The sequence below is a fragment of the Schistocerca nitens genome, chromosome 6, assembly GCF_023898315.1.
Source record: "Schistocerca nitens isolate TAMUIC-IGC-003100 chromosome 6, iqSchNite1.1, whole genome shotgun sequence".
NCBI classification, from domain to species: Eukaryota; Metazoa; Arthropoda; class Insecta; order Orthoptera; family Acrididae; genus Schistocerca; species Schistocerca nitens.
The window spans coordinates 241,297,719-241,322,891 of NC_064619.1; the positions used below are offsets into that span (position 1 = coordinate 241,297,719).

Genomic DNA, 25,173 nt, shown 5'->3' on the forward strand with positions numbered 1-25,173 from the left:
GTCAGATACAGGCCACTGCCGCCATGTCAGCCTTCTACTACCTCTCTCTTGAAAGGCATGCAGTATAATGCCATGAGTGACCAACATCAATGATACCTGCATGTAAAGTGTCACATGACTGGCCAACTCCAATAATGTTACTTTGAGACAAGGTTAGAGTCGTTATGCCTAAAGGACGAAATTGGAAACATACAATGAGTCATACATCACCACTTGGTAACACAACACCATCTGGCCTTCACCCTGAAATAACAATCCACCTGTCTGCTCCTACAGACTCCAATGTAGCATCTCAACTTGAATACTGTTCAACAGGGACACCTACCAGTGCAGCAAACATGACAACAATCCTTTCACATATAACCCAGGTTAGTAATGTTCATTCCTGTTTATGTTCCGTCTGCATTGATTCAGTGTGTTACTATGCCCAATACACAGCTGCCACAACATTTTGCACAGCGCTGTAGACAACAGGACGGTCCACAATATTACCATCACCCAGCGTCCTCCCACTCACCACAGACTGCGTCAGTTACTGGATTACTAACAGACAAGCTCTGTACAACCAAAATGGCCGCTAACTACTAAAAGCTAGAATTATGTGACCCGATAGTTCATGGGTGTCCCCTATCAAATAGGTGCACAAGAAAGATGGTACAATTAGGCTATGTGGAGACTGCATAGCCTTGAATCCCCACACAATCTTTGATAGCTACCCACTATCCAAACATTCAAGACTTCATTTTCTGTGTCTCAATTACAAAAAAGCATACCTGCAGATACTGATGGGTGAGGAGGGCATTCAAAGGATGTCAATCATCATGCCCTTCAGTTTATATGAATTTTTGTACATGCCTTATGACATCAAGAATGCAGCCCAGACCTGGCAATGATTTATATCATAATACCCTGTTTAAGCTGCCTTTCTGCTATGCAAGTTTGATCAACATTCTAATTTTCTCCCCTTCACGAGAAGAGCACAAGCTGCATGTCAAACATTTCTCAATGTACTTACTGACAACTGCGTTATCGTCAACGACGACAAGGGACAACTTTGTCAGCCCGAATTAGTCTTCCTCAACCACTTGGTCAACACTGCTGGATTCCATCCTACACCACAATGTACTGAGTTTATTAAGCAACTACACTGACCATAAGAGTTCCACAAACTACATCATTTTCTCGGCATGATTAACTGTTATCACTGACACCTCCCTAACAGTGCTGCCATACAGATACCTTTCACAGAATTTCTATCTGGCAAGAACATGATCAGTAAGCACAAAATGGAGTGTATCTCACATATGTAACATAGCTTTGACAAGATTAAACACAGTCTCACACATGCCACAACTTTAGTACCCACTACCTAATGCTCATTAACAATTGCACTGGACACATGCGACTTTCCCCTCAGGGCAATTCTGCAGCAAAAAGTAGTAGGCATAAAAGAAGCTACTTCATTTTTTCTTGTAAACTGATAGATTCTCAGCACACGTGGTCCATCCACAGTTGTGAATTGTTGGAGGTGTATGAGGCAGTCTGTCAGTTTAGAGATGATGTTGAGGGCAGACCTGTCATCATTTAAACAGACCACAAACATTAGGTGGACTTGATACATAACCCTTCGAAAGATTCCAACCCTCAATGGTTCTGTCATCTAGACTATCAGTGTAATTCACAACTGATGTCAGACATCTCCACAGAGTGGACAATGTCTTTGCAGAGTATCTGTTGAAAATAAATGCCCTCTCCACAGGCAGACAATAAAAAATTAGCAGAGGCAAAGCTGCGAGACTGACAAATTATGGGGCTCCTTCGAGACTCTACAACCAACTTACATATAGAAGGAAGTCCTATCCTTGGCTCCACCATGCAAGTACTATAGGATTTTTCGCAAAATGAAAATCGACCTCTCGTGCCCACATCAATGAGGAAGATCATAATCTACCAACTTCACAATCGTCACATCTTGGCACACACCAGCTGATGCGACTCGTCACAGGCCAATTTGTATGGCCTAATGACAAAAAGAATTGCCGAGACTGGGCACATACATGCACAGCTTGCCAGAGCAGCAAAGTGGGTTGTTGACCAACTTCACAATCTGTTACACCCTGGCATACGCCCATCGACACAACTCATCATTGTCTGGTTCATACGGTCTAACATCGAAAAGAATTGCCGAGATTGGATGTGTACGTGACCAGTCTGCCAGCACAGAAAAGTGAGTCATCCTGCACAGCTGCCACTCAATAATTCTGATATTCCAAAAGGTCCATTTCAACATCTCCATATTGGCCTGGTAGGACCTCTTCTCACGTATGAAGACTATCGTTAAATACTCTCCGACCGTCATCATCTCTGATGTGCTGGGAGGAAGCCGTTCCCCTCAAGGACATTATGACAGAGGTGACAGCAAGAACATTTGTCAACACACGGATATCATGTTTCATCTGCCCAATCTCTACAATCACTGTCCACGAATGACAGTCTGAATTGGTCCCATTTAATGAACTCTCTCTTTGGTATATGATGTTACTGCAAAACGGTCTTTTGTCCCTAAAGCAACAGCTTTGTGGAACAAAGGCTCTGTACACTTAAAGCTGCCCTCATCTGTCTTGGTAGTTGCTGGACAGACCCTGGTGCTATTAGGTCCATGCATATCCCACAAAGACAATCTCCATGCCTCCCTCACAGAAATCCTCTACACTGAGTCACTCACACTGCCTGTAGACTTGCATTCTCCAAGTACCACGACAAAGACTTCAGAACTCCTTGCCCTTGTCACACGAGCCAGACAACACGTCACACAGCTCAGGAGAACACCTTGACAGGTGCACAGTTCTCTAAAAATCTCTATTGGTAGCAAATGAGCAGACTGTGACTATGACATGCTCCAGGATGACACTATCTGCCCCGCACTACAAACACCTTACACCAGCCTCCAAAGTTATCAGATGAGGTACCAACATTTTCAACATAGTGCTTCATGGTAAGCCTACCACTGTGGTGGTCAACTGCTTAAAACTAACTTATGCGACATCACCCACACCGATGACACACAAACTAGCCTGACTGATGCACTTTGTCTAATCCCTTAATAGCCCGATAACACGTCACCTCGCTCAAACACTGAAAACACTTTCGAGTTTCAACTAGAAGTGCAGCACTTTCTGCTGGATGACATCCAGGTCAAAATAGTCAACGATTTCCTCGAGATTGAGTAGCGGCATGAGGTACGTCAAGTTGGGAACAGATTTGTCATCCGATTTTTCTTTTGTAGTTACAAAAACCCAAGAGACATGGACACAGCTGCAATCACATCATGACTCTCACCTGAAGGCTTCCTTGCCATTGGGACCCCCTGTACATCAAGATGACCTGCAACCAATCTTGTGGATCTGACATCACCACCACCACTGCTTTGCCATGCCCACACTCTAGCTGCACACCGTTGACAGTCATAGTTGATTATTTTCATTACAGCTGACCTCCACCTCACTTTAACAAATATCATCTATAAGCAACAGAATACAATTGAAATCCTTGTATCCTTTCTCTGTGTTCAATGAGAAATGGTCCAACTGCACCCTCCTTTGCACCAGCCATAGCACGGCTGGTCACACGTGTGGGAATGAAGATGATCGGAACAGCGATTCTCTTGAGCTACCCCTTCCTCCAGTGCTCCATACTTGGGGAGAGGCTCTGTTGACAGTGACAGCGACTGCCAGAGAGACTAATGACACTCTGACTAGTGACAGCAACCTGGTGTGGAATATCAAAGGAACTATTATCAGTGTGCTTTGTGTGTATTTGTCCCATACTGATTATGGAATGAAGTGCATGTTATAGGTAATTGTGTCATTACTACATGTTACTATCTTCCCATAATAGGGTAAAATCCACAAGCCAGTACCTACCACAAATTTCTCAATGGACTTTTTGAACATACATCAGTCAAGCAGAAAACTACTATCTGAATTGAGTTTATGAGTAAATTTCATTTTCTTTTACATTCACACAGTCCTGTCTTAAGATGAGAATTTCTTTAGCTTCCAAACTTAGGCTTCTGATAATTATGCTGAATGTATGAAAAAACAACCACATTATTGTTGCAATCTTGTAGGCTCTTTCTCAGATTTCATTTTATTGATGCAAGGAGACAATAACAACAGTGGTCTTCGCCCACTGTTGCCCACACCGAAACCGAGTTTACTGTGCTGTTTCACCCCCCGTGATTCTAGTAAAACCAACCAGTAGCCTTACGACCAGCAGAAGACCCTCTACAAAATATTTCCTTATCAGACAAGATTTCTTCAGGCTCTACTGACCTGAATATTCTGTGTCTTTTGCCCTCCAGAACTTTACATTGGAAAATTGGATGTTGTGCAGTTTCATCCTCCTCATCATGTAGTCTACACTTCGTGGCTTCTTCCTCTGAACCCAATGTATGGATTGAGGTCAGCAATGTTTTATTACAATACACACTTTGTGGCTAGAATTAATCAGTAAACATCAAAGCTGCCATAAGATAAGCATTGGGTTGTATTATTTTCTGATCAAGAATGTCAGTTTGAGATAAGAAGGCCATGTTTCCATTTCACATACTACTGCATCAAATGAACAAAAACTGTACGAAAATATAAAAACAATTTATTTATGCATATTGCCTACTGGCAGTCAGAAAGTTTTAATTATCATCCCAAAAAACTGAAGTTACGTAATTCATAGTTTGCTAGTTTGCAGTCCAGGTACACACTGTAATCCCACATTGTTGCAAGTGCCAAAACAAAACCACACACACAGTTGATGAAGTGGCGTCTCATGTGGTAATTTGTTTCCTACATTTGAAGTGGAACACTGCAGCAATAATCCACACTCAAGTGGTGGAAGTGTATGGCATCATCACTTGACACAGCGGTCAGATGGCACAGGTGCATCCAGTGTGCTCAAACAAGCACAAATGATGAACAAAGCGGCGTAACATCTCTCTGTGAAGAAACAGAAACTGTATGACAAGTGGCAGGTACAAAGATTATGGCTTAACGTCGCATCAACAACAAGGTCATTATACACACAGCACAAGCTCCAACTGTTTAAAGGTCAGGAAAGGAAATTGACCATACCCTTTCAAAGGAACCATCCTGGCACTTGCCTGGAGCAATTTAGAGAAACCAGGGGAAACCTAAATCAGGAAGGTCAGATGTGGATTTGAACCATTGTCCTAAGAAATGCAAGTGCAGTGTGCTAGATTGATATCAGAATTAAGATGATAGTGGAAAAAGTCAAAACCAGTTGCAGATCAGGTTTCAACATCTTGCACAACCTTTTTAATATGAGGTAGGTTGGTTGGTTGGTTTGTGGGATTAAAGGGACCAGACTGCGATGGTCATCGGTCCCTTTCTCCAAAAAAATTAAAACCGCCCAAAGAGAATAAAAAACAAGCAGCAGGAAAGACGTCAGACGACACAGGACGAGAAAGACTCCGACAGAGATCAGACAAAACAAAGTAAAACACACAGAGTGTGCCAGTGGTTGGCCGACCATAGAGAAAAAAAGAGGAAAAGCCAACCACCAAGAACACATTAAAAACTCAAGTTTAAAATCAGAGGCTAAAAGCCAGAATCAACGCTAAAAAACAAACACTCAGATTAAACTACAAAAACCCCCTGCCCGAATAAAACGCAAAACTAAGTCCACCATGGCAGAGTCATCTAGTAAAAGGGCAGGGAGCGTGTCAGGCAGTGCGAACGTCTGCCTGAGCACAGCTAAAAGCGGACACTCCAATAAAATGTGCATCACAGATAAAACGGAGCCACAGCGACACAGAGGTGGGTCCTCACGGCGCAATAAGTGGCCGTGTGTCAGCCGAGTGTGCCCAATGCGCAGCCGGCAGAGGACAACAGACTCCTGGCGGGAGACCCGAATGGACGATCGCCACACAGTCGTCGATGCCTTGATACAACGGAGTTTGTTCGGTACGGGCAGGTTGCGCCATTCAGCGTCCCATAAAGCGAAAATTTTGCGGCGTAATAGTGCCCGCAAATCAGTCGCCGGGAGGCCAATCTCCAGAGGTGGTTGACTGGTGGCCTCTTTCGCCAGGCGGTCAACATTCTCATTCCCGGGGATCCCAACATGGCCTGGGGTCCAAACAAAGACCACAGAGCGGCCGCAACGGTCAAGAGTAGACAGGGACTCCTGGATAGCCATCACTAGACGGGAACGAGGGAAACACTGGTCGAGAGCTCGTAAACTGCTCAGGGAGTCGCTACAGATAACGAAGGACTCACCTGCGCAGGAGCGGATATACTCTAGTGCTTGAAAGATGGCGACGAGCTCAGCAGTGTGAACGCTGCAGCCAGCCGCCAAGGAACGTTGTTCGGACTGGTCCCCTAGAGTGAGCGCATAACCGGCACGACCAGCAACCATCGAACCGTCAGTGTAAACAATTCCAGAGCCCTGATACGTGGCCAGGATGGAAGAAAAGCGGCGGCGGAAGGCCTCTGGAGGGACTGAGTCCTTCGGGCCCTGTGCCAAGTCGAGCCGAAGGTAAGGGCGAGGAACACACCATGGGGGTGTATGCAAAGTGGCCCGGAAAGGAGGTGGAACAGGGAAAAATCCAAGCCCGGAGAGAAGCTCCTTAATGCGCACAGCGATCGGACAACGCGACCGGGGCCGACGCTCTGGCAGATGGACGACCGACTGCGGGAACAGCACACGGTAATTTGGATGCCCGGGCAAGCTAAAAACATGGGCAGCATAAGCAGCCAGTAATTGTTGGCGTCGGAACCGCAGTGGAGGGACACCTGCCTCCACTAGTAAGCTGTCCACAGGGCTGGTGCGGAAAGCACCAGTGGCAAGGCGTATCCCGCTGTGGAGAATTGGGTCCAGCACCCGCAACGCAGACGGGGATGCTGAGCCATATGCCAGGCACCCATAATCCAGACGGGACTGGATTAACGCCTGGTAGAGCCGTAACAGGGTAGAGCGGTCGGCGCCCCAGCGGGTGTGGCTCAAACATCGCAGTGCATTGAGATGCCGCCAACACGCCTGTTTGAGCTGCCGGATATGAGGCAGCCAAGTCAACCGGGCATCGAAAACCACCCCCAAAAACCTGTGTGATTCCACCACCGAAAGAAGTTCGCCGTTAAGAGAAAGCTGCGGCTCAGGGTGGACAGTACGCTGCCGGCAGAAATGCATAACGCAGGTCTTGGCTGCCGAAAACTGAAACCCATGCGCTACAGCCCAAGACTGCGCCTTACGGATAGCGCCCTGTAGCTGACGTTCAACAGCTGCAATGCCAGTAGAGCTGTAGTAAAGGCAGAAGTCGTCAACATACAGGGAAGCGGAGACAGAATTTCCCACGGCTGCAGCAAGCCCGTTAATGGCTAGTAAAAACAGACAGACACTTAAAAAAGAACCCTGTGGCACACCGTTCTCCTGGACGTGGGAGGAACTATACGAGGCCGCGACTTGCACGCGGAAGGTACGACACGACAGAAAATTGCGGATAAAAATCGGCAGAGGACCCCGAAGACCCCATCCATGAAGCGTAGAAAGGATATGATGACGCCATGTCGTATCGTACCCCTTCCGCATGTCGAAAAAGACAGCGACCAGGTGCTGACGGCGGGCAAAGGCAGTATGGATGGCCGACTCCAGGCTCATCAGATTGTCGGTGGCGGAGCGGCCTTTACGGAACCCACCCTGAGACGGAGCCAGAAGGCCCCGAGACTCCAGTACCCAATTCAAGCGCCGGCTCACCATCCGTTCAAGCAACTTGCAAAGAACGTTGGTGAGGCTAATGGGACGGTAGCTGTCCACCTCCAGAGGGTTCTTTCCAGGTTTCAAAACGGGGATGACAATGCCTTCCCGCCATTGCGACAGAAACTCCCCCTCGACCCAAAGACGGTTGTAAAGATCGAGAAGGTGCCGCTGGCAGTCCACTGAAAGGTGTTCCAGCATCTGACAGTGGATGCCATCTGGCCCAGGAGCGGTATCAGGGCAAGCAGCTAGGGCACTGCGAAATTCCCACTCACTAAATGGAGCATTGTAAAATTCTGGGTGGTTGGTGCGAAACGAAAGGCTCCGACGTTCCATCCGCTCTTTAATGGAGCGGAAGGCCTGGGGGTAATTCGCAGAAGCGGAACTCATAGCAAAATGCTCTGCTAAGCGATTTGCAATGACGTCAGAGTCAGTACAAACTGCTCCATTCAGTGAAAGCGCAGGGACGCTGACCGGTGGCCGATAGCCGTAGACGCGTCGAATCTTGGCCCAGACCTGCGATGGAGTGACATGGAGGCCAATGGTGGACACATACCGCTCCCAGAACTCCTTCTTGCCTTGGCGGATAAGGAGGTGGGCCCGCGCACGCAGCCGTTTGAAGGTGATAAGGTGGTCTATGGAGGGATGTCGCTTGTGACGCTGGAGCGCCCGCCGGCGATCTTTAATCGCGTCAGCGATCTCAGGCGACCACCAAGGCACAGCCTTCTGCCAAGGGGACCCAGAGGAATGGGGAATGGCAGATTCGGCGGCAGTAACGATGCCGGTGGTGACCGATTGAACCACCGCATCAATGTCATCAGTAGAGAGAGGCTCAAAAGCGGCAGTGGAGGAGAACAAGTCCCAGTCAGCCTTATTCATAGCCCATCTGCTAGGGCGCCCAGAAGAGTGACGCTGTGGTAGTGACAAAAAGAGCGGAAAGTGGTCACTACCACACCGGTTGTCATGCACACTCCATTGGACACACGGTAAGAGGCTATGGCTACAGATTGAAAGGTCAATGGCGGAGTAGGTGCCATGCGCCACACTGAAGTGTGTGAAGGCACCATCATTTAACAGCGAGAGATCGAGCTGCGACGATAAATGCTCAACGATGGCGCCTCGACCTGTTGCCACTGACCCACCCCACAGAGGGTTATGGGCGTTGAAGTCGCCCAATAGCAAGAAAGGTGGCGGCAATTGGGCGACCAGTGCAGCCAGGACATGCTGCGAGACATCACCATCCGGTGGAATGTAAAGACTGCAGACGGTAACAGCCTGTGGCGTCCACACGCGTACAGCGACAGCCTCTAAAGGCGTCTGGAGAGGGACAGACTCGCTGTGCAGAGTGTGAAGGACATATATGCAGACGCCACCAGACACCCTTTCATAAGCTGCTCGGTTCTTATAATAACCCCGATAGCCACGGAGGGCGGGGGTTCGCATTGCTGGAAACCAAGTTTCCTGGAGAGCAATGCAGAAGAAAAGGTGAAGGCTGATAAGTTGGCGGAGCTCAGCTAGATGGTGGAAGAAACTGCTGCAGTTCCACTGGAGGATGGTATTGGCCATGGCTGGGAAAGGTGTGACGGGACTGGGAAGGCAGATTACGCCGCCGGGTCATCTGCTGCCTCCGATTGAACACCCGCGCTAGTGCTATTCATGGCGTCTGAGGGACCGGCGAGATCGAGGTCCTCAGCGGACGCCAGAATCTCCACCTCGTCCTCAGACGCAGAGCTGGAAGGTTGCGGTGGGGTGGCTGCCACCGCGAGTTCCTTGGGCTTAGAGCTCTTCTTCTTTGGTTTCTCACACTGCTCCTTGGGTTTAACTGGCTGGGAGGGCTTCACCGATTCAGTCTCCGGGACTGAGGAGGATCGTGAAGCCCTTCGAACAGCTGATTGTGGGCACTTACGCCACTGTCGGTCGTCAGCCTTCCCGCTGGTGGAAACTGGAAACCTGGGAAGGGAGGGACCCAAGGGACCCCTTGCGAGCGTGAGAAGCCGAAGAAGTTGGACACTTCTCCGGCTTAGAAGCAGGGACGGACGTCCCTGATGGGGGGGATGGTGTTGCCCCTGAGGTAGGTGGCGCAGGAGCAACCCGGTGGGTAGAGCTCCCCACTGGCAAGGGGGCAGGAGGAGTTGTACCACTCAGCGATCCGGCCGGAAGTCGCGAAACTGATGGGGCGAGCACAGGTGTTGTAGCAGCGGCATAGGAAGATGTCATTCTCACTGGATGTAATCGGTCGTATTTCCTTTTGGCCTCAGTATAAGTCAGTCGGTCCAGGGTCTTATATTCCATGATTTTGCGCTCTTTCTGGAATATTCTGCAGTCTGGCGAGCAAGGTGAATGGTGCTCCCCGCAGTTGACGCAGATGGGAGGCGGGGCACATGGAGTATCGGGATGAGATGGGCGTCCGCAATCTCGACATGTGAGGCTGGAAGTGCAGCGGGAAGACATATGGCCGAACTTCCAGCACTTGAAGCACCGCATCGGGGGAGGGATATAGGGCTTGACGTCACATCGGTAGACCATCACCTTGACCTTTTCCGGTAACGTATCACCCTCGAAGGCCAAGATGAAGGCACCGGTAGCAACCTGATTGTCCCTCGGACCCCGATGAACGCGCCGGACGAAATGAACACCTCTACGTTCTAAGTTGGCGCGCAGCTCGTCATCAGACTGCAAAAGGAGGTCCCTATGGAAAATAACACCCTGGACCATATTTAAACTCTTATGCGGTGTGATCGTAACAGCAACATCCCCCAACTTGCCACAAGCAAGTAACCGCCGTGACTGGGCAGAGGATGCCGTTTGTATCAGGACCGATCCAGAGCGCATTTTTGACAAACCCTCCACCTTCCCAAACTTGTCCTCTAAATGCTCGACGAAGAACTGAGGCTTTGTGGAGAGAAAAGACTCCCCATCAGCTCTCGTACAAACTAAGAATCGGGGCGAATAACTGCTACTGCCATCCTGAGATTTACGTTCCTCCCACGGCGTGGCCAGAGAGGGGAACATTTTCGGATTGTACTTTTCAGCATTAAATTGAGCCCGAGAACGCTTAGAGACTGCTGGCGGCTGGCCGCCAGCGAGAGATGATGTACCACGCTTCATTGCGGGTCATCCGCCCCGATGCCACCTACTCCGACCAAGGGCCCTCCCCACGGGCGCCACCCAGCCGCAGCAATAGCCACCTGGCAGGACGGCCATTGCCGGGAGTCCTGATGCCCCAAGGAGATGGGCATCTACTCCTTGGCATATGTGGGGAGTTAACGGCGCAGGCATCAGTAGAGCGATCCCTGTGTTGTCAGGGGGCTACAACCAAGAGGGTACATGGCGGCCCCACCACAACGGGCTGGCTACCGTGCTGGATCTTAGGTGCAAAACTGTCCAAGGTCGTCGTCGCAGTTAAAAGAAACACTGCAGATTGCAGCGTGGGAATCGCACCCAGGGACGTATCCTCACCCAAGAGATGGAAAACGAGTGGGACACCAGTGCAACGACGAAAAAGCCGGCTAAAGGTATAAACGCACGACGGATACAGTGCACCATGTAAGGCGCCCTTCCCCAATTGGCTCGCTCTTCGGAATAATTTAGAAAGATGGAGGTCAAACCCGAGAGGGGACCATGACATAAGGCCGAAACAGTTGAGACTCCTTTTAGTCACCTCTTACGACAGGCAGGAATACCGCGGGCCTATTCTAACCCCCGAACCCGCAGGGGGGAATATGAGGTAGGTTGCTTGCCGAGTTCCGTGACTGCTTACACACATACGTAAAAAGCCTGTCAAACTAAGGCAGCAGTGAAAATGTTGCACTGGTATCAGGCAAATCCAAATGACTTCTTCAGCAAACTATTCACTATGGATGAGTGCTGTGGGAATCACCGCAGTTCCAAGATATAGGAGGAAAATGGGCAAGATGAAGATGATGAGTGTTTTATGGGACTATCATGGTGTAGTTCTAACAGATTAGGCTCTTAAGGAGCATACCATCAGTGAAGCATATTACCAACATCTCCTCAAGATGTTATAGGAGGCTGTCAAGAGGAAGTGTTATAAATTTTGCCTCACCGCTCATATTATTCTGACATGGCACCCAGTGAATTCTTCCTCTTACCTCAGATTTTATAAGAAAAGTCTCGACCAAGTCAGCCGTTATTGGGAAAAATGTGCTGCACTGTAGCATGTGTATGCAGAAAAAAGAAGGACTAACAGTATCACTAAGTTTCATCATTGCAGCTTGATATTTTGGAGGTGATAATTAAAACTACATGATTACCCATTGTTTATCACAATTTAAAAAAACCCTCCTCGCATAAGGTAACACACTGGATACCTGAACAAATTTGACCATGATGCACAGAAGGAACACCGATCTCTAATGGCCACTGTAACATTTCCAAGTGGCTTAACAGCAATTTAAAATTCAATACTGCTTGGCTAATTCAGAGCAATCAATATCACCCATCCATCATCTCTGAATATCATAATATCAAATCCCAAGATGCCACACAAGATACCCAAGATGTATCACTCATATATCCAGACAAAGCAGGCCAATACTACTGCAACACAACACACCTATCACGCAGGGCAGCCTACCCAACAGGGCCGTGAAAACTGTTTCTTGCCCAATATGTATGCTGCCCTGCAACGCAGGCTGATTTGGCAGGCCGATACTGTTCCCACACATCATGCTGTCATGAGGGAACAGCCTATATAGCAGGGGCTGGAAAAAACATATTTTTGCTATATCTCCACTCCTATTGGAGTTAGGAAGTTATAAACCCCACAGAGACTCTCGAGGCCTGCTGTTTCTGTGCCAAATAAACTAAAATCAGACATAACAAAAGTAACATCTACAAAATGCAACAACAGAACCACAGCAAACTGAAGTTACAGCAAAGCAAAAAAAGCACAATTAGGACAAATAAACTAACTGGTACTGACAACATCAGTTAACCCATATAGCTCAACCTGTAAGACTGATACATATAAAAAAAATACTAAAACAGATAACACTACAAAAAGCCAAAAGGCAACACAAATACACACAGCTAAGAATCGTGAAAACTAACGAAACAGCATCGATAACATCAGGTGACCTGTATAGCTCCAAAGAAAACATTGATACCAATATAGTGAGGCCAAAACTTTCATAACAAAAACAACTTCATCAAAACAAAGAATTAAACTTACCAACACCAAATTTCCCATGACAGACAGAGATTCAAATACATAAAAAATATGGTGAACAATAATTAAATAACACAATTCACCAATCAATTTAAACACTAAGAATGAAACCAATCAATTACTGTGCTTTAAGAAACACCCGTTACGTGCAATGCATTTTTAACAGAGGACTGATAAATAAATTAGTGCACCGTGCAACACCATAACTATTACATAAACACTGAATCTTGACCTTTCAAACCATGGCCCCACCTGATGGACCGACACTAATTATTCCAGAGACATCTCTAAATGTAGCCATCAGAAGAATGTTGACACAACACCTTTGTCAATCACATATTATTGTCACAGGTTACATTTACAATCCTCTCCAATGAACCTAGCATTTGCATTAATTTAACAGCTGATTCCACATCCCCCCTCTCATTCCACAACACTGAATATTCAATTTTGGATTCATGTTGTAAAAAATAATACATCAAGATCACAAATCAAAACAAGTAACCAAAGAAACTGTATACCACAGATTTTACAGGGTTGCCACAAGTTTCCCAAAGTGAAATTTCCTGATATTTCCCTGATTTCTGGACAACTTTTAGCATTTTTCCCTGACAAATGTTGAGATCTCAAGGATAAGTCAAGATGTAAGTTGACAATCTGTCTTTGCAGCTGTGGTACAATAAACAATAGTGGAAACGAGGAAATATCTAAAAAAAACTTGCAAGCAAATGGTGTTCCTGGTGTGAATAAAAATATTAAGTACTAACATCAACATCTTTTGTGATGAAGTGAAGAAAGCAATCCAAATGGTATGTGTGTTTCATTAAGACCATGGATGCTATTTTAGTTCAATAACAAATCACATTTTATGACAAAAATACGCATTTCCTTGGAAGTGGCAAGATGGATTTAAAGTACCTTCACTGATTTCAGAAAAAAGTTGGCCTCTTGACAGAAGTGTATAACAGAGAGAAGAATTGTGTAAACCAACATTGTAGGTGACCGCCAATAAAATGTTGGTTGTACTATGTTCATTATTATTGGTTATTATCCATTTGTTACACCTATTTTTTACAGGTATTGTGTGATTTTTCTTTTGAGAAATATATGAGTACATAGCGTACTAACAGCCAGTGACTGGCACAATTTTCTTCTTCTTATCATGCATACTTGCTAAGGTATGAACCCCCACCGCCGCACACACACACACACACACACACACACACACACACACACACACACACACACACACACACACAAAAATCACTCTGACACAACTCGTGCATACATGGCAGCTGTCCCCTGCCACTGCGTCTACAGTCTCGGAGAATCCGAGCCAAAGAAACCACTCCTCACGCCTCCCTGCCTCTTGTCAGCAGCTCAGCTGCACCCAGCCAGTGATGATGGATGACACCTCAGTAAACAAACCATTTCACCTACTTAAACAAAAATGAGATCTTTCCAGTGTCCCCCCCCCCCCTCCAAATTTCATAGACGTGTTCGAAACTCCCTGATTTCCAGAGCCTGTGGCAACCCTGTTATATACAATATAAAAAAAGGAGTACACCACAGAAACAGATGAAAGGACACGTCACACAATTACAAAACATAACATAGTAATTAGTTACCTACAATTTCATTAAAATATAAATTGCACATATAATTCACATTTCATGTAAAAGTCAGTCACAGTTTTCTCAAGATACTGAGACAACTATAGATAATACTTAATCTTGGGATGCTTACGGATTTCACATCTTAACCAAATGAAGTTACAGCTCAAAGCCAACACATGGTATCAAATGTTTAAGTTTATCCAATTGTTTGTGTACAGTTGCCAGCACTTATCTCTATAGCACAGCAATTGGTCACCAAATGACGTATATACAGTGAGTTGCATGAGGCCTATTAGCTGCTGTACAGCACATATTTTCCTTTCAGTTTGTTTGCTAGTGAACAAAGACTTTCATGTAGGATTTGACAGTTTACTTTTATAAAACGCATGAAAGTATGCTTACAGTGACTTGTATAAAAATAAGCAAATCATCTTTCCTTTCTATCCAGTAGTAGGTATAGTGGCCCATTATGGCCTCAATCCACCTCCTACAACTCTTCTGTCTCTGGGCTGGTAGTTTTCAAGGGATTTAGTTGATCATCTGTTGCATATATTTTTTCCAAGGTATTCTGTAGTCCAGCACAGTGCTGAGACTTGGTTTCACTTCAAGATCCTAAAAGATGTCATCACATCTTTTCTTGTCCCATTGTGCGAAGCCAACTGTTCTCCTCATTAACCACATCTTGGGATTCCATTTGTCATTTCTATGGAGTGTCAAAACTCCACTGCCATAAAAGAGGGTAGGTTTGGCCATGGTGTTGTACAGCTTTAGTATGGTGTGCCACTGAATGAGAGATTGTCTGAAGGTGCTATTTATTTGTCCTGTGACTTTTGTGAAGTTTATGCTTTTGTGTTACATGTCATTTTCTAAAATATAGCTGAGGTTGATAAGTACCTGGTCATTTGCAAACAGTATTGTGCTTAGGTCAGTTTGTCTGCATATCTTGATTTTGCTGTTGGGATTCAGTCTTCATCCACTGATTTTGTGTGTCAAATAGAAGTGGTCAGAGGCAACATCCCAGTCCAACTGCTTGGTGAACTATTCCGACAGCTGTCATCCAGATGTGACCGCAATCACATTTTGGCTGTACATGTTCTGAATTGTTTCTATGGATATGTGATGGATATTACATTTATCCAGAATTTTTCAAAGTTATCCTCTATCAACTGCATTGTAAGATTTCTTAAAATTAATAAATACCAGATCTGCTTTCAGAGTGAATTCTTTCTTCTTTTCAGTTAATGTCTTGAGTGTTGCACAAGATCAACTTTCTAATTTTTTTTAAATAAACTAGTGTAAATAAATACCTTTGTTACATCCAGGGAGATACCTTTAACAAAAATCACATGGACAAATAATTGCAATAGTCCATGTAACTATTCTATCTCATAAGTTATAAAATGATAAGCGTAAGCTCCCTCAGTAGTGATGTTTATTGAAACTATAACAAATCCCAATACACCATGCAAAATGTGTGTGTGTGTGTGTGTGTGTGTGTGTGTGTGTGTGTGTGTGTGTGTGTGTGTGTGTGTGTGAGAGAGAGAGAGAGAGAGAGAGAGAGAGAGAGAGAGAGAGAGGAGGGGCATGGGGTGCAGTTTACAAATTCATTTCATGTAAATAAAAACAAGAATTTACATAATCAAACCTCTTAATGCTTGATCTTCTACTACATACTTGGAATAATAACTCAATATTACCTCACATCTGACAAAAAGTAAGCAAAGAACGTACCTTTTTATCTAGATATTTCCTTCTGCAGAACTGTAATGCACTGTTGAAGATTTTAAACTGAATCACAGTTTCGCTTGTCAGCCAACCTCTATCAACCATTGAATAATCATCATGGAAACCAAAAGTTTCATCCTCCACTTGTCTCTCAACATTTGAAGTCACTAAAATAAAATCAGAACAAATTCACTGGTTTCATAAGTGAAAACAGTACCAGAAGTAGAACAAATGGAAAAACCAACACACTTCTCTGAACTATTTTCCATTATCCTTGTTAAATAACATACACTATGAGAAAATTCACAAGATAAAGATGCTAGTATGGTAAGATAACCATTCCATTAGCTGAACAAACAAACAAACAAGAGTTGGAAGTATTAATTCAATCCCAAACTGTTACCTTTAAATTATATACAATGCACAAACCACAAACTATCAAAACATTCCTAGGAGAGCACAATACCATATCAGTAATATTACTAGTAAAAAAACTATCAAAACCTCATTTCACAAGCTCCGAAACATTTATTAGAATCTAAGACTTTACTTTCAGAATGAAATATTCACTCTGCAGTGGAGTGTGCACTAATATGAAACTTCCCGGCAGATTAAAACTGTGTGCCAGACTGAAACTCGAACTTGGAACTTTTGCCTTTTGCGGGCAAGTGCTCTACCATCTGAGCTACCCAAGTACGACTGATGCCCCGACCTCACAGCTTTATTTCCACCAGTGCCTCACTCAGACGATAGAGCACTTGCCCATAAAAGGCACAGGTTCCGAGATCGAGTCTCGGTCCAGCACACAATTTTAATCTGCCAGGAAGTTTCATAAGAATTTACTTTTACGCAACAAGAAAAAATTACCATTCTTTGGAATAATGCGAGGTTGCCAATGAGTCTCCCAGCGTCGAATTATTAGTCTTTTCTCGTGAGAGATTGCCACATCTGGCTCAATTACAACACATATAAAATAACGGTATTCAACTGCTTGCAATGGTATATCGACAACACCAGACCACGTGCACCTGTAACAAATTTATAACACGCCACATTTTATAGCACAAACAGTTCGTTATCCAATACATTGATGATACACACATACTGGCATAGGCATAATATTTATCACCTCAGGCAGGGAGGTTACCTTCACAGTGCCAGATGTTATTGAATTTAGTTGACGTTAAAAGTCAGGAGTAAGTAAGGGGGGGGGGGGATACAGGCCTCCAAAGATGATGCTGCAAACACCATTTCAAAAATGCAGATTACAGAAAAATTTTTAAAATGCTGTATCTCTGTAACAGTTCCAGATATTTAGAGTTTTTTTATTTGAAAGATAATTGGTTTATGATTACAATGGTATCCTCCATTTGGACAGGCCTGTCGAAGTTCTTTTACTGTCACCTTTTGAATATTTTTATAATTTACAGATGGTTCAAATGGCTTAACATCTGAGGTCATCAGTCCCCTAGAACTTAGAACTACTTAAACCTAACTAACCTAAGGACATCACACATCCATGCCCGAGGCAGGATTCGAACCTGTGACCATATATAAGTTACAGGTTTTTTTTTTTTTTTTTTTTTCCCCCCCCCTCCAGAAGTGCCAGTCAAGTAGCTTAAGTTCACATAGTTGAGTCATTTTGTCTGGAAGACAAATGGGACTGTTCTTGCCAAAGTGCCAACAAAAAAGACACTATAACTGTAACAGCTGAAGGTCAAAAAGTTGTGAAAGTGAAGAGGTACATGACTTGCAGTATTAAAGAAACTTTTGCAATTCATAAGAGCAACTATACAACTTCACATATTGGAAGATTAAAAATTTTATGCAGTACAACTAAAGTTGGTAGTTCCATGCCCATCTAGAGATGTCTCTTTATGTGTTTGAACTTAGTGTGATAACTTTGAAGAACTTACTGGACATGTGACACCTTGGTTGGGCGTGTGAAGTCATTAATAATCTGTGACGTAAAGCGAGAGATTTGTTTGTTTCAAGAATGTGGTGACTACCCTGGAAACAGAGGACTGTCTTTACAGACCCTTGCTCTGGAAGACGTAGAAGGGGGATGTTTGTGGCTTGTGTGTATGACTATGACTGGTGGACTGCAGAGATTATAGACACTCGTTATGAGTTAAACAAAATTGCAACGAACTTTATGCTACCACCTAGTAGCTGCATATAGGTTTCCATCTGAAGGACAGCATCAACACCATCAGCACTCACTTCCTGTTCACAATGTTTTGAAGACTGTAAGTGCTCCAGTTCCTATTGGTTCAACAGGAAGGTATCACTCTATATCGAAGGAAGATATTGAAGCAGTGGAACACATGTTTAGTTCATTGACTGGCTAATTTCAGTACAAAACAGAGTGCACAGAAGTTGTATAAATTGAAAACCCGAAGTCTTTGGACCTTTCACATACATTTTGGAACCATTCAAAATGCTTGAAAAATGAGTCACATCTTTCAAAACTAAAATTATGTTAAATAAGGCTATGTTTTGGTTTTCATGAGCCAGTTATGTGATAATGTGGTAATAAAACAGGTTTTATTTATGGCAAAAATTTCAGTTGTTTATAAAACCTGTTCAACCTAAAAGTGGAAGCTCTTCTTTTCAGGGAATGTAGAACCATATGCCGTGGTATTAATAAACAGAAAAGAAATCAAAATTTTATCGATTGGCATTAAAATATATATATATATATATATATATATATATATTAGTTCAGAACACTATAGTAAAAAAACTTTGACATAAGTGGAAATGGAAGATTTATTCGTAATCATAAAGCAATTATCTTTCAAATAAAAAAAACCAACTTAATATATAGAACTGTTCCGGAGATACAGCATTTTAAAATTTTTACCAAAATTTGCATCTTCAAAATGGTTCGCAGTGTCATCTTTGGAGGGCTGTATCTCAGAGCAGAAATTTTTTTGGAGAAAACAAAAAAAAAAATTGTGTTCCTCACTTAGTTCTTCATTTTAACATATGTGAAATTCAATAACATCTGAGACTATGAAGGTAAGATTTTTTTCCTAGCCTGCCTGAATTGATATGGACTACGCCTATACATTTCTATGGGAGAAAGCAAATACAGTTGTGTTCAGGATCAGAAACTCCCCAAAAACAAGAAACTTTTTTTTTTAATGGGATTCCAAAGGCAGTTTGACGTACAAAGGCAATAAAATGCCTAAATATTTTACCTTAGGAGACAAATGCTGTTTTCCAATACACAAAGGCCCTTAAAAGCTTACCATTGCCACACACCTGCTCGACAGATACCTGTGGAACTCCTATGCCCAAATCAATGTGAAAGAAATATGGTACAAAAATGAAGGATAAGGCCCTGAGAATGGTTAAAACATGAGAAAATGAATTCTAGAAATGTGACAACACAATGGATTAAATTGAATGGGTTGGTATTTATGAATGAGAAATTCAAATTAAAATTTGCTATTTTTGCAGTCATTCACCATAACGGACATCGCCTTTCTCTATTACTGAAATAAATAATAAACTTACAATTGTTTGGATATTCTAGAGGGGGGGGGGGGCAAACTTCTGCTTTGAACACAATCTACCACAATGAGAGAGCAGTGTTGCAGAGGAAACAAACTTTTCATTGCCAATGCTGTGCAGTTCAACATCTACTGAAGTGCTTCCACAGAAACTGTTTAATCGGCAAAGTTTGCCATGGCTGAATGGGAAACGTTAGCGATCTTATGTCTTCAGACTCTTACCGATTCAAAACAAGAGGTCCGAGTACTAAATGAAAATGACTAGTGACATAGTGCCTCAGATATTCCAGAAACTGCACCACTCTTGTTAGAACAAACAAAACAAATATGGCACAAAAAAGGTACGGCAGCATTCATCAGTCATTTTATACCACATTACTGGATCATTAAGGCTGAACACAAAGAGACCAAACACCAATAGGTCTAAGTCTTCAGGATTTAGATGAGGTATCCAGGCTCTAACTTTACACTTCATGTCTTCACTGTAGGACAATCAATATTTATTTATTAACCTGCCCTGATTGTCATAGAGGCATACCACAATTGCACATAAACTTGAAACAGTACCAGTTGCATAGACTTTGTGTATCCACAACCACTTTTGGACTAGGCTACATGTAGTCATTAACCAACAACAAAGGGCCAAAAAATCTACACAGTAAACATCAGTTTGAGTTCACAAACGATTATACAATAAAAAAGAAATCCTTTGCAGAGTAGAAAAAGCTATCCGCAGATTTAGTTGCTTTTTATATTTAGTCAAATCCCCTATGACTGACGGGACATGAAATGAAAGTATACCGTACACCTGTATGCTTAAACTCCCTCCTGTAGCAAGCTACGATTTTGTATGTTTTTTCTGAAGACCATTTTTACTTTTTGCGTACGATCCTTGTTGGCAAAACACACAAGTGAAAAAAATACAATTACTGGTATGGCACAGTGAGGATTCCAAGCTATCATCAACACAGTATGTGATAATCAGCAAGAAACTAGCATCACTACTAATTTATTCTTTACCAAAAAAGAGAAAGGGGTTTGATGAAAAACTTTCTTAATTTGGTGCAGACTCAGACAAAATAACACAGTAAACAGAACTTAGTAAAATACACTAATACTTACCCATCCCCCGAATCTAATACTTTAGTAAGCTGGACAGCTTGGCTGCTCTTCCAATTGCCCAATTGTTCACAATTTCCAACCACACAAACTGATTCTCCGGGCAATGTATCTGCCTTGACGCGAAAATTCCACTGTCGCGCAAGCTCTGTCATATTTGTCGTAAGATCAGCCTCTTGTTTTGTCATTTTGTTTCAATTTAAATTCTTTTGGTAACTATTTAAACTGTGATGAGACATAAATTTAGCTTCATTTAGCCATTCTTCAATCCGCGTTTTTTGACCTGCGGCAAAACATTGACATATACATCAGTCTCTGAAGCATGATTTGAACAATGGAAGAAATCTTTCAACAAGTTCCCACAAAAACATTCCCTAACGAAATACTTAAACCATATGACACATAATTAATATTAAAACCTAATATTATTTACAAACAAACAGATGTGTCTAGAAAATTATCGGAACTAACTTTACGAATCGCGATTAGCAACATATTTCCAAAATACTTGGCTAGATCCACACTCTAACACGTATCGCACTCAACTGTACTCCAACTTCGCTACGAGAGCGATGCGTGTCAGAGATTTGTGATAAAATGGGAGCTACCAACATCTGAAAAATGAATGATTCAAGTTGGTATAATGGATATCAGTTGATTATTCGCTGTGACTCTTGCTGCTAAAGTGAAAATTGTTCATTTTACTCTTAAGCAGCAGTACAAAATGCTCACAAATTACACTCTAAAGTTGCCAAATCCACAAATTCTTCTTACTGAACTACTTCGACGAACTAGTTAAAAAGAAACTACATAGTTCATTTTTACTGTTTAAGTACGAATAAATAAGAGTCCTGAGAAAAACTCTTAAACTAATAAATTTGCAGTTAAATTTATCGCCTACAAAAACTGAATGAACTTTAGGAACAGATCCAGTGTGTGTATTTCTAATAAGTGTTTTTTTGCACATGCAATCTTTTAATTAGGAAGGGCTGAATGCATTCAATTATAACCCAAGCCTTTACTTGGGAAGTTGGGTAATGGGAAACACTAAAAATGAAAATATTCGCATTGTCACCAAGAGTGTTTATCTGGCGTTTCTTTTCTGACAGGGTCAGGCAAAAGGAAAAACTCATTTAACTGTTAACAAAAATGAATTCTTATGATGGGAAAGAAATATTTAGATAAGGGTACAGTGAATAAAGTGTGCAAAAACAATAAAACTATGTAGTAAGTGTAAACAGGGCTCAAAAGAGGAGAAGGTCGGAATTGGAGCCTGAACTAAACTAAGTGAACTACTGGAGCGATTTTGGTCTACCAGTCTGACACAGTTCAAACTGGAGCCTGAGCTGAACTAAGTGAACTAACGGCACTGTGTCGGTCTTCTGATCTAACGCTGTTCACACAATTCAGAACTGCAGCCTGAACTGTCAAGTCATAAGAATGGTACAGATATTTCCATCTCGAGAGTCACAGCCGTCAGCAGGGTGTATTTCCGATACTTCGCTCATTGTCGAATGTCGTCAAATTGAGACCGCGATCGTAATATTTGTTTGTAAGTACAGTGATAAAAAATATATGTGGCTAGCTTCCTAGGATGATGATTCTGCCTATGCCTTATTTGTGTGCAGCGCCGGTGACCTGTGGCGGGAATGATTCGCGTTTCCGGCTAATGGTAGGAACTTTCCGAATGGAGAGGCCTGTTGGGGTGCAGTAATGTGGCTGACAACCGTGTCGTCCTCTAGACGGCCGAATAGCGAACTAATACTTAGTAAGTTAGTATGTGTCGGATAGCTTTCGTGATCGCGTGGAAATTTGAGAAGATTCAATATGGACGCATGTTTACACTGGACCATTGTTCCCTTCCATGTAAATTGTCCTGTTGTCTGCTTCTTTAAATTTCTTGCCTTTATTTAGTTGAGGGAACATCGATTGTGGTGTGTGCATCTAACAGGAGAAAGACAGGTGGAAGACACGTTTGCTGGTTCTCTAGACATGAGAAACACCTTAGGTGACTTTGTAAATTATAGGGATGATTTGAAATCTGTTACATCATGGACACCGGTATTAGCTGACCACAACTTTGTACAATTCTGAGGGTGACTTCCGTCTGCTGAGGGCGCTGTGGTCATGTGTCGGGAGTGGATGACCACCTGACTTCGAGGGAAATATCAAGTGCAGTTCAAATGGTTCAAATGGCTCTGAGCACTATGGGACTCAACTGCTGAGGTCATTAGTCCCCTAGAACTTAGAACGAGTTAAACCTAACTAACCTAAGGACATCACAAACATCCATGCCCGAGGCAGGATTCGAACCTGCGACCGTAGCGGTCTTGCGGTTCCAGACTGCAGCGCCTTTAACCGCACGGCTACTTCGGCCGGCATCAAGTGCAGTGAGGAGTATACTTACGGTGCATGTGCTTATGCTGTCTGTCTTCGCGGTATGTGTACGAGTGTCTGGCAGCCAATAGCTATATGCATGATGCAAAATGGGCGATTTTGTATGGCTCTGTAGGGGGGCAGTTTGCTGATATATCCCGATTGACGATAGTTGAAAAGCGGTTTTTACGTGCAATGAGTGTTTGTATACCGTGTTACTCTCACCTGTTTAAGCGCCATGAGAGTGTTTGCATAGCATTACACATGATTTATCTTTTGACATTTATGAATTGTTTTCATGTCTGTTGCATTCTTTTGTGAACAGGTGTGCAGGCTGTGCCAAGCATGAGTTCGACAGTTGACGATTAGCAAGAGTGTTTGCAGAGCCTTTTACATGCATTATTTTGACAATTTATGTGTTATTTGCGTCTCTGCACATCAGTGTACTGCATTATTTCGAGATTTACGAGTAGTTTGCAGGTATGTAGACTATTTACTGCGACCTCAAGCATGCCAGGGTGAGTGTTTAGCATCAGTGTAGTAAATAAACTACGTGAAATCCGCCACTAAATAAACTGTATGCATTATTTCGATAGTTTATAATTAGTGAGCGTGTCTGTGCATCAGTGAACTGCATTATTTCGGTGATTTACGAGTAGTTTGCAGTTCTATAGGCTGTGCAATGCATTATTTCGACAGTTTACAATTAGCAAGCGTGTTTGCAGAGCATTATACATGCATTACTTTGACAATTTACGAGTTGTTTGCCTGTCTGTACATCAGTGTACTGCATTATTTCGGTGATTTACGAGTAGTTTGCAAGATTGCAGACTATTTACTGCAACACCAAGCTCTTCAGAGAGTGTGTTTTGTTCAGTGTAATAAATAAACTATGTGAAATCCGTCTCTAAATAAATTGTTCCAAAATAAATAAAGTACACTCCTTCCTCCCTCCAGCAGCGCAGCAGAGGCTGAATCATTTTTCCGCCATTTTTCCCCCAGACTGTCATGGGATGAAAGTGCACTCTGGTGGCATTACTGTGTACTAGGTCAGTTGGACTCCGGACATCATGGTGGACACACTGGACGGAGCTACTGTATCAATTTGTTTAAATAAAAAATGCCTGCAAAATAGAAACTTATATCCATCCTATCCAGCAGCCCAGCACAGGCTTTCTCCACCAATTTCTAGGAAGAGGTGGCAGTCGGATGACTTAGGTTAGTGTAGGTAGTCCAAGTGATCTATTTTCCCGCCATTTTCTTAGGTTAGTGGAGGTAGCTGTGGTGTGTGCATTGTCCTCCTGGAATTTGATCATCTCACCATTATCTGGGAGAGCGGTGAGGGGGAGGGGAGAGGGTGTTAGGTTAGTGGTGGTAGCCTAATTGACCTATCTTCCCACCAAAATTTGAACTTTCTGCCATGTCATCATGGCTAAGTTGCCATATCCATCGCCACTATCTTGGACGCCATCTTGAATAAATTTGGCAACAATGGAGAGTGGGGTTACGTGCAGGTTGCTCCACAACTGACTTTGGCTTTGACGTCGACCAGTAGAGTGGTAGGTACCATGCAAGCATACAGGACTTCCCAGTAAGGCTGTGTAAGGCCCTTTCATTGAAAGGAGTATACGTTAAAAACATAGGGTTTTGCAGCCAAAAGAGTGGGAAGTAATATGATGTAGTAGAATCCTGGATGAAACTTACTTGATTTCAGAAAAAAGTAATTCTTTAATTGTTGAATGTTACTCGTACATTCACATCTACAACTAAATTCCCCGAAGTTTGAAGCTTTGACAATACCAACCATTCTAGTTGGCGAAACATGAGAAAAATCGTCAAACAAACATCGATGAATGCT

The 25,173-nt window shown here is 43.3% G+C and overlaps 1 protein-coding gene across 3 annotated transcripts in view; it reads right to left on the bottom strand.

Moving 5' to 3' along the window:
* LOC126262292 (glycerophosphocholine phosphodiesterase GPCPD1-like) overlaps nt 1–25,173 on the bottom strand; it is a 271,804-nt gene that overhangs the window by 54,126 nt on the left and 192,505 nt on the right. For 2 of the 3 annotated variants that reach the window (XM_049958818.1, XM_049958816.1), the window contains 3 exons: nt 20,943–21,222; nt 17,167–17,327; nt 16,306–16,466 (listed from right to left, as the gene is read on the bottom strand). In XM_049958818.1, coding sequence (XP_049814775.1) covers nt 16,306–16,466; nt 17,167–17,327; nt 20,943–21,127 — 507 coding nt within the window. In that variant the 5' untranslated portion in view covers nt 21,128–21,222. Of the gene's footprint in view, nt 1–16,305; nt 16,467–17,166; nt 17,328–20,942; nt 21,223–21,410; nt 21,517–25,173 lie in introns of those variants that run through there. The other variant, XM_049958817.1, reaches the window with a different exon arrangement.